Genomic DNA, 10,969 nt, shown 5'->3' with positions numbered 1-10,969 from the left:
AGATAAGATTTACTCAGGACGGACACAGACAGACACTTTGCTCTAGGTTTCAATGTACACTTCACGTGTACCCATTTGTATATCAGTGACGTTGAAGTACTGCTTGATTGATTTTCTCACTGACTTGTAGATTAATTCTCAAACTTGTGCCCGACAACTAAAACATGATAGGGTGTTTAGATGTAAAATTTATTAATAAAGATTTTTTCTTAATTCAATTTTCACATGTTCTACACTTAGGTATTGAAAAGCTGCACTGCTCTGTCACTTTTTTTTTCAACATTCGGGTAGCAATATTTCTGCACAGCAGTGCCACCTAGACAAAATAACTGCACACTGCCAACACATCTATGTGAGGTCAACATGGATATAAATTTTTTTCAGAGTTTGTAATATGCCGAAATGGTGGCTAAAATAAGGTCAACTGTACGGTCTAGAAAAGATGCAGGTGACCCAGTGCATGAGGGTTACATCAAAGGTATAGGGCTTACAATTAGGTACAGGGGCATATTTTTCTTTGAGCGATTGGTCTTGCCAACAACTACAAGGCAATTACAGCCACACTGTTGCTGATTAAACGCCATTAATCAGCACATTATCAATTGGTCTGTTTCTGTTGCAGAAGACTTGAGTCTGAGAGGTGTCCTCATGTTTTGACCTAAACTAGACATAAAAGCTATTTTGAAATGCTTTATATTGACATTTTTAACAGGGGGCTAGAAATACCAATAGCCACTAAAGAAAGCAAAAAATCTGAAAAACAAACAGAAAAAAAAATATCATCAACACTGGTAGGTAAGCAGAGCTAAACATCACGAGGGAAGACACTGCCTAGGTTAATGTTCTCATGACACATTGACACATTTAAAATAAAACAACGACAACAAAATACTTTAAATAGATATATTTTCTTAATTTCATTTATTATTAGAAAGTTATAAAAGCCTGAAGTCACCAAAACACAACTCTCAGTCTCATTCTCATGTAAAGGAATAGAGGAAGTTCAATTAATACTGGTTTTGGATTGGATCAGCACCAATATCAGCCAATAACAAAGTCCAGGTAATGGATTGGTATCAGGACTTGAACATTTGGAAATCAAAGACATTTATGTGTTTAGGAAAAGTCAAGAGGAACCGTGAGAGGGATGCCCAAAAACTCCTCAGAGCACACGGGTCTCTAATTACTTTACGAGTACTCAGACTTTCCTCCACCTCCCACGGTGACCCCCCACAATGAGACACTTTCCAGGTCAGGATGAGTCCATGTTATGGCTAAGGTCAGTCACACATGAGACTTAATCGCAGGCATCACAACCACTGGTGTACAATAGGAGCAAGAATAGTTTGGGTTTATATGACATGTCTTTGTCTGTGCCACCCAGGCACATTAACTCTTACAAATGAATCCAACAGAGACGACTTTACTGCTCCTCTGCAGAAAGGCCACATGAACAAAGCTGTCCTACTTCCAGGAACTCCTAGCCCCAACACCCCCAGAGTTCTTCTTTTGTCTGGAGTCTGTAAAATCATAGTTTGTTCCAGCCGTCTTTGCCTGGTCCTGTTTTCTCTGGATGGAGTAGTCCGTCTCTGATGTAGAGATTGTGTTTTTATTCTTAGGTCTCAATTATCATGTGCTGGGAATGGAAAACACTTCCTACCAGTTTCCATAGCAGAAATAAATCTCTACAAGAAGCAATCAGAGACATAAGGGGGAGTGAGATAAAGGATTATTTTCTTGGAAGAGTCAACGTGTCTTTCCTGAAACCATCCACAGCAGGCGGCCTGTTTTTTTTTTTTAACAGCAATTTCCCTGCACACCAGGAAGTACTTCATCCATTTTTGTTTCACAGTTGGAGAGAAATTTCCACAAGGGACATCTTTGAACGTTGAATTTAGACTTTGAACTATGTGAGTTTATAAAGTAGGATTACTGACTGTAGGGTCTGAGTCTGCGTGATGGATAACTGATGTTTTTACTCAACCTTCCACAGACTTGGACAGCTTGATGGTTGTAATAAAAGTAAACAAGAGAAACTGAAAGGAAGGCTGAGATGGAATTACGACTGGGATTAAGGATCACCCTGGTCTTTGTCATCCTGGTCTTGACTCTTTCTGGTGAGACAGTGGAGGCACAGAGGGCAGGTAAGACCATTAGGATTGCTCACCGTTACAGCTCCTGTGGTAGACCTTGGACTGTCTGTTTGTGACTTCTCCTCTGTATTTGTTTGTGACAGGATGTAAAAATGTCCACTATGACTTGGCGTTCATCCTGGATACGTCATCCAGTGTTGGAAAAGAGAATTTCGAGAAGATCCGGCAATGGGTGGCCAACCTTGTCGAGTCTTTTGATGTAGCACCTGATAAGACACGCGTTGCAGTGGTGCGCTACAGTGACCGACCAACCACTGAGTTCAACTTAGGGAGACACCGGACCCTGGAGGATGTGAAGAGAGCTGCCCGTAACATACGCTACCTGGGGGGGAATACAATGACTGGGGATGCTATCAGCTACACCACCGCCAACATCTTCACAGAGCGCAACGGAGCGAGGCCGGCAGCCAGAGGGATTCAGAAGGTGGCCATCCTCCTCACAGACGGCAGAAGCCAGGATTACGTTCTGGAGCCGTCTAAAGAAGCTGCCAAAGCTGGAATCCGGATGTTCGCAGTGGGCATCGGGGAGGCTTTGAAGGTGGAGCTGGAGGAGATCGCAGCCGAGCCAAAGAATGCCCACGTCTTCCATGTGACCGACTTCAATGCCATTGACAAGATCAGGGGCAGGCTGAGGAGGAGGCTGTGTGAGAGTAAGTCGGCCATCAGGCTCAGAGCCAACACGTCACTCACTGCATGACACATGGTTTCTGTTTGAGGAGGGAGCCTCTCCCTCAATGAACACTTGATCAAATTAGACTCTTATTTTAACCCTTCAGAAGTAAACCGAGGAAAGACCCTCACCACAAAACCCCACCCCGACCACAAAGAGCAGCTGCCCTTGCATGCAGAGTTATCACAGCTTCTTTCTGACTGGATGTGAAGCGGGAGGGGGCTGCAGCAGAAATTGGCTTGTAAATGACAGCTCTCTAACCAGGACATTTCTGTGGTGTAGCTGCTTTTTGACTGCTACTCTGCTGCAGAGGTGTTTAGCACTGGAAAGCATGTCTTAAGCTAACCTCAATGGGTTTTCCTCCAGTGCGCTGTGAAAATCTTTCAACACAGGCTTACACAGCCAGACGAATTAGCTCAAACAGGCATAAAAATAAAGGTTACAGCTTCACGGTGCCCAGTAGCTGTGTGGAAAACTATCTGCTTGTGAGTATTCTCGTGGAGTAGATGGATGCTTTGCACTCCGACGCTTTAAATTCCTGCCTAAAATAAGTCCGTCAGTGAAGAAAAGGATGCCATGTGTCCTCGCCGCAAACAGTGACAGGGAAAACGGAAGTGACATGATTGCATGGTTCAGGCTGTCACTTTAATCTAGCTTTAAATCCTCACACAAGTAGAAGCTCCTGTGAAGAAAGTGTTATTCAGAATCCAATGCACTCTTTGAGGGAGGGTGTATCATATTACCCAGAGCTAGATCTGCCAGGTGATTTATTTCAAAGCTCCTGACCTTTGACCTCACTCCTTGACTCAGACTTTCAATCTGTCAGCCAATAACGCAGCTTTTCATATCTTTAAAACCCCACGCAAACAAGTTTAGAGCTAAAGACTCTGCAGAAGTGAGCAAAGGTTATTTTTTACTCAGAGACATATTTCCAGTGTTTACTTTCTGTAATCTCTAAATACACAGAGCGTCTCTAAGTATGTCAGTGGTCAGTACAACTGGTTCGCCCAGCAGGACGAGTTATTTCCACCCAGAAAATTACAGCCCTAATGTTTCAAGTGGGTCCAGTGCAGTCTTTGCAGCGTCCATGTGAGATGTTTTCACCTTTTAATCTATAGGTTTAAAAATGCCACTACTTATTATCTGCTGCACTGGCTCATGAGATCATGTGTGGCCTCACCTACAGATCAGATCACACACTTGACCTTACATGACCCCAGGGACAAAGGACTCCAGTGTCACAGCTCTCCTTTAACAGCAACACCATTAAAACAGATCAGCTGTCATTATAAAGGAAAAAACACCTTTAACAGTGTGACTACTTGGAATCTCTCCTCGATGGTAAAAATGGTGGTCATTAAGTGTGTAAAGGTGAAGTCTGCGCTGATACTAAGTCCATCTGAGACATCATTTCCAAAGGCAGCTTTGACATTGCATCCATTTTAACTCACAGTCACATCCCTAAATTATAGCTTTTGGGCCACAACTGCAGGGAGTAGTTCAGCTGTGCAGCCTGCTCAGTCTCAGGGCTGTGCAATAACATCGTCTTTAAAAAGGAGTGACGCAGTGCCACTTATTTACAGACCTGATCTTATGGACATAATAAGAGATCTTTGCATATCAGCTAAACAGCAGTCCTTTCATTTCAGCACAAGGCAGAATTTAAAAAAAAAAAAAATGAGCAAAAAGGGAGAGGTTGCTTTTGAGTTTTTCTTTGAGCTTCTGGTACCCCCAGGTGCTAACAACCAGGTACCTGATTGGCTGCTGAGGCTCCTGCTTGTGAAATGAATAAATAGCTAATATTTCATGTTTCCTCAGACTTCAACTATCCAAAACACCAAGCAAGAGTCAATGGCAGAATAAGCTGTTTGGCATTAGCAAAGAAGATTTGGCACATTTTTCATGGGCGCAACCCTCACGCTCAGCCCTGCTGCTTATCCCACATCACATGGCAACATTTACCAGATGTAACAGATTTCCCAACAGTACAGGATTTATTACCAAAAAGCATTTTAACAAAGAAATAATCTACAAAGATAAACTGCCTTCCTTTTTGTGCTAGGATAAAACTTATGGCAGACAATCCAGCTAGCTTCTTAGCTTTAGTTATGCTCAGAACTTAGCAACAGTGGTGTTCTCATAATGAATCCTGCAAGTGTTTAAAGCTTCCCTGACAGAGTAATACTATATTCATTTGGGGAGCTGTAGTGCCACCAGCGTTGCCAACTTAGCGACTTTGTTGATATATTTAGTAGGGATGGGTACCTTTCACATTTGAAACAATACAGTACCGATGCCCAGTACCTGGCAATTGGTATTGGTACTCAACGGTACCAAGTTTCTTTACTTTTGTTTGTTTATGTGGAAATAAATACTAGTTTTTCAAATAATAAAATCCCAAAGTTTTTCGATATAACACATCTGTTCTTCAGTATAAACTTGCAATGCTGTGTTCATGTCCAGTATGGAAAATCACCTACTCTTCAACTCTCACAGTCACAAGGATGCATTCAGGTACCTAAACATGGGTCCTTTTCATTTTATGTGAATTAGTCCTTAGTACTAGAGACGGGGTTCAGTTGGTACCTATAAAAATACCTAATTTGATAAGATAAGATAAGATAAGATAAGATAAGATAAGATAAGATAAGATAAGATAAGATAAGATAAAACTTTATCGATCCCCAGAGGGGAAATTATTTTTTTACAGCATACAACAAGTGGGAAGTAAGAGCAGTATATGAAACATTGAAGTATCACACACAAAGTATGAAAAACTAATTAACAACAACACAGTAAGATAAGATGGAGTGGGATAAATTGTAGCTGACTAAATGAGTTAACATATTAACAATAAGTAAGTGTAATGAACCAGAGCAAACTATACAGATATAAACATTTTAAGAATATTTAAGGTGTAATGGACCAAAGCAGACTGTTCAGATTAACATATTAACAGTATTAGGGTAAAGGCAAAATAATTTGGTACCCATCCCTAATATTTAGTGACTTTTCTGGCCTCTCTAGTGAACTACTTTATCAAAAGAGCAACTAGCAAAAAATTCAGCAACTTTTCTGGAGTTTCGGACTTGAAGCACGTTGTGATCTTCTCAGTGGGCAGCGGGTGCTGCCGTGGGCCCCTCTTCTGTCCAAACCACTCACAGGCGAACTTCAGGAGTCTCCTACCGTCTATGACAGTTACATGGCTTATCATGCAAATTAGGTGATATAATTTAGCCACTTTTGGCAACTTCTGGGATAGTCAACAGCTACTTTGCTCACTGAGAAGTTGGCAACAGGGAGTGCCACTCTGATAGTTTTGGCCCAGATGATATTTAGGACTGATGGTCAACATGCCGTCACATTGCTGAGCTAATATTAGCCCAAATGAGAAGGTCCTCTTAACAGATGCATTTAACTGATGACAAGACTCTGGTCTGCTGTCAAACCCAGTTTACTTATGTGAAATATGATGATACCATATGGAATTGACAGGAAGGCGACACATTGTGAATGACTGTCAGTGGGTTCTGGCTTGTCTGGATATTTATGCTGCTGTATCAAGACACACAGGTAGATCAAATTTTATTTGCTAGACTTTAAAATATCAGAGCTCTGAGATTTTTGACCACTATCCTAATTCCTGAAAAAAAAAAAAATTCTGAGCCTGTGACGTTTTATTTGCCTTATCATAAAAAGGTCACCTATTCTGATGCAGAGTCCTGAAGCCCATCGTAGAATAGGGCTGTATTGGAAATGCTGAGCTCAACCTAGCATCTCTCAAAGTAGTGTGAGGTCAAAAGTGTTCAGATTGATAAAAGCCTATGAGCGTGAACCCAGTTTTTGGTCATGTTTGATATATGAGGGCCAGTACCTTTAACTCTGTAGTGTTGCTGAGTCTGCATGTGCCATATTGTTTCAGTAAACCATGACACACATTGAGCTTTTTCTTAAGGAGCAGCCATTTTTTAGGGGTTCATATATGAACATGAGGCAATGCAGAAGTGCTAAAGCTGCAGTTCGTCGAGTAGCAAATAGAGTCTGGCTCCAGAAGTACTGTAAACCATGTACACACTGAGATGATTTTACATCAAAGACAAACATGCTTACACCGCGGTTCAATTAATTCTCCCTTCGAATTGCTAATTTCACCAACGGCACACACTATGGGTGAATATTTTTCTTCTTCGGCAGTTTATAAGGTGTTAAATTCACAAGTTTACCCAAAACCAAATGATAATTAATTTGACTACAACAGCAGCAAACAATTAAAATGAGCACAGACAGACCAGGAGTCAAAAGGTATGAGGTGTTAAAGGCCGCCATGAATTCAGAGAGGCTCACCAATCGAGTGGGAAGTGCGGGAACTCTGCTGTTCTGAGACTCCAGCTGTATAATGGTCCTGCAATATCCTGGACTAAACACGCAGCCAGCGTGAGTTAACAAATGAGAGAGCACGCAGTCATCAGGCAATGAAACAGATGCATCTGGTGTATCCCCGACATTATGAGACTTAAAGCCTGCCCCAATTCCAAAAACAGAAATTGCTGTCAAAACAAATGGGTGACGTCACAAAGACTATGTCCATTTATTGCCAAGTCTATGGTTTAAGCACTCGCCAATGAAGCAAGTGCTTCTCTGTAGGTAGCTCTTAGGGAAGAAAGATAAACAGGACAGAGATAGAGCACGAGCTAAAGGCTAACACAGGAGCTAATCTGTTTGTGCTAATGTTCATTCCAACCCACAGCCGGCAGTTATTCTGCAGTGGTCTGTTCAAACTTGAGAGTCTATCAATAAAATGAAAAGTGAGGTTACATTAGCTCTGATTGGTAGATGACTGGCAGGACAGAACCAGGATTCACTAACGTTACACATTACAGACTTGTCTCACAGCACTGAGCTGTCAGTAGCGCTATGTGCAGACGGCTACTGAACTACTATATGAACAGACAGTTTGCTTGCTGAAAAGTTAGCCTACAGATACGTTGTAGCATCTGGCTGCTAGTAGTGCTACATAAAGCTGGCTACTGACCTACGGTTAAAGTTACGTTTGCTTTGAGTCACATTTCAAATAACAGCGCCACATAACTGTACTGATAAATACCTTACCTTGTTGTGTTGTGTCCGGTAAAAGGTTGTCTTGATCAAAGAAAATTTGTTCCAAAACAAACACACACCTGACTCTTTCTTAAGAAGTGAAACACACTGACTGACAGTGATGTTTTAGCCACAGTTTACAAATATGATGCTAACAGAAGCTAACTCTTTGACCTCATCTTATGGTCTGAGGGTGAACTCTCTGAACTCTTTTCTGTGGACTGAGGTTTGATCTGTTTTTCATATGTAACAAAAAATAAGTAAATATAGAAATTAAACCTCTTCATCAAAGCAGCTTCGGTAACAACAGACACAGGCTAGAGATAATATTTCATATGGAAAAAGATTCAGTTTTTACTCCTTTCAGTGTTGTGACAGCCATTCAAGAAATTCATCAGCAGTGGTGAAAGCCAGTTTTATTTATTTGACAACATGTACATCCAGTCAACTAAACAGGAATTTGTTAAGGAGACACTGTTATCCTGACCAAGTCTCCTTTCACACTGTGATACGTCTGTGCTAAAGCTGTAACTGTTACAGCTCCTTGAGTTTGTAGATGTGTCTGCCCCCAAACACCACCTTCATACCTCCACTCCCCAAATGTCAGACAGGAGGAATAGAGGGCAGTCTGTCTACTTGGTGCTTTTCAGATCACATATCAGTGCAGCACTGTTTTTCAATGAGGTCATTTCCTGAAACAATTCAGGACTTCCCACCGTTTTAGTCTGCAGTTTTCTGAATGACTGCTTCGTGTAAAAAGAAAAAACAAAACAAAAAAAACACAGCACATGATTATATTCCTGACAGGGAGGTCTAAGGTTACCAGGAAAGTGTTTGAACAGATTTCTTTGCCTACACCTTGTTCCTTACACATCATCATCATCATCATCACATCAAATCTAACTGACCCATTGTCTTCCATCTCCAGATGTCCTGTGTCCCAACATGAAGGTCCAACCTGATCGCTTTAAGCCCAACAGCACCAGTTATGGTCTTGAAGAGGTTCCAGGTATGTGCAAAGTGCTGCTTTTCCAACAGAAACATGCAGAGATGGAAATTCTTGTCTACCACAAAGTCAGCGCAAAGCATTTCCTACACCCCCACACTTTACTTTTTTACATCAGACACACAAAGAGAGAATTTTATATGCATCGATTCAAGCAGTCAAATGTATTCTCTTTCATTCTGATTGGATTGAAATTGTTTTTATTCATGACTATTTTGGCACATTTTTTTTTTTTCGTTCAGCTTTCTGCTGTTATAAAATCTCAGCATTTGCAAAAATAAAACTGAATATCAGGTTTGAATTTGCCAGCATTTTCTGAGTTTAAAACCACAGTTTTTTTTTTCATTCTGGAAAGTAAGCTGATGATTTTCAGAATTGCTGAACTCTATTTCAGACTGCTGCCATCTGTTTCTGTGTTATATTATTTTTAAGTGACAAGATGCCTTGCAAGTTTGGAGAATTAGTCTGTTAAATACCATGCACACTGCAAAAACTAGAATCTGAGCAAGGGTTATGTTTTTTAATAAGTAAAAGTGGCTCATTAGACTGAAATGCACTTTAAGGACTTTACAGTTGATCTTGAAACAGTTCTGGTGTGAAGCTACTGACCCTCACCGTAGGTTTCACTGCAACCCCCAGAGAGATGGTCCTAACAGAGCTTTTAATATGATCCACATTCACCAGACAGGTCCAGAAAAAAAAGTCTTATTTCAACATATAAAAGACAAAGCTGAGTTTAGTTGTCACTTTCTGCACAACACAAGAAACTGAACAAGTTATTTTACCTCAATCTGATTTTTTTACTCTTTACTCAGGTCTCATTTTCAGGGCACAAGCCTGACCACAGGGTCATTGAGGATCCTACAGTAATCCAAATGTTTCTTCCCCAAATTCTGTACCTTTAATGTGCCAACAATTCCAAATTTGGCACATATGTCATGCTTGGTAAAACATTTAATACTTTGTTGGTCCTGTGACAAAATTCCTCAATAGTGCCCTCTTAAATTTACAAATTTCAACCTCACAACATGGTTTAACATACAGTGCTAAAAATATGTAGGCATATGGTTCAGGTTGAGAACTTAAGAAAAAAAAAAATCCTCTTGCAACAACTTCCAAAACCCAACAGAAAGTCAGCTGTTTTGATTTGACATTATGATTGCCCAGTTTACAGGGTATGTGTTTCAAGTAGCTCATCAGAGGTTTTTATCCCATCAAGCTCAAAATTGGTTTGTGTGTTGTACACACATTGAGGATGGAGAGTTATCAAAGGATTTCTTGTCCCTTAGAAGCATTAAGGCCTGCGTTCATACTGCAGGCCTTTTATTTAATTCCAGGATATCTCTTTTTCAAGGGAGACCTGAAGAAGAATGGCAGCATTACACAGTTACAGCAAACAGTCTTACAGACTCAGTACAGAACAACTAAGTTAGGAAGTTATTAATTAAAACAATGACATTCAGAAAGCCTGTATTTAAGTGTCATCACTGCAGATTTTAAAACATTCAGAGACACAAAGTTTTGCAGCTAAAGTCAATCTGCAGATTATTCCACACAAAAGGAGCAAACAACATTCAGGCCTTCTATCCAAATTTAGTTTCGACCAATGTCCAAGACAACATGAATTTGAAGAAGTCCAACTGACTTTAGAGTATAAGGTACAGTGATGAGTTAGAAAAACCAGAGTTTGTAATAAAATCTCAGAGCTCCATGATACACACTGTCCAACATCTGCTGAGTCTGAGCAGAAGCATTCATGTGCAATACATTGCCATGATCCAGAAGAGGTAAAAATGCTCAATTCTGATTTTTAGTTTGGCTTTAGTTTGGTTTAAATTACATTTTTAAATGCGTTTCTGCGGACTGCAGTGTTGACAGCTCATGCTACTGAACATTAATGACGCTATGTACAGAACAGTGTTTACAGAAACGAACATGGTGGCAGCTGGTAGTCTCATTTACATTCTTATGTCAAAAACAGTCAGTGGCAGCAGCTATCAAATTTTTGAGCTGGAAGTTAAAAGGACTCAAGGTATGACTCCT

The 10,969-nt window shown here is 40.6% G+C and overlaps 1 protein-coding gene across 1 annotated transcript in view; it reads left to right on the top strand.

The window, feature by feature from the left end:
- Positions 1-2,053: 2,053 nt before the first annotated feature.
- col22a1 (collagen, type XXII, alpha 1) overlaps positions 2,054-10,969 on the top strand; it is an 81,625-nt gene continuing 72,709 nt past the window's right edge. Inside the window, exons 1-3 of the mRNA XM_074686026.1 lie at positions 2,054-2,144; positions 2,237-2,803; positions 8,849-8,929. Coding sequence (XP_074542127.1) covers positions 2,054-2,144; positions 2,237-2,803; positions 8,849-8,929 — 739 coding nt within the window. The remainder of the gene's footprint in view (positions 2,145-2,236; positions 2,804-8,848; positions 8,930-10,969) is intronic.

This window comes from Halichoeres trimaculatus, unplaced genomic scaffold (assembly GCF_033239565.1).
Source record: "Halichoeres trimaculatus isolate MK-OKI-2021-1 unplaced genomic scaffold, fHalTri1.1 fHalTri1_scaffold_14, whole genome shotgun sequence".
NCBI lineage: Eukaryota > Metazoa > Chordata > Actinopteri > Labriformes > Labridae > Halichoeres > Halichoeres trimaculatus.
This window is presented reverse-complemented; position numbering and strand designations above follow the sequence as displayed.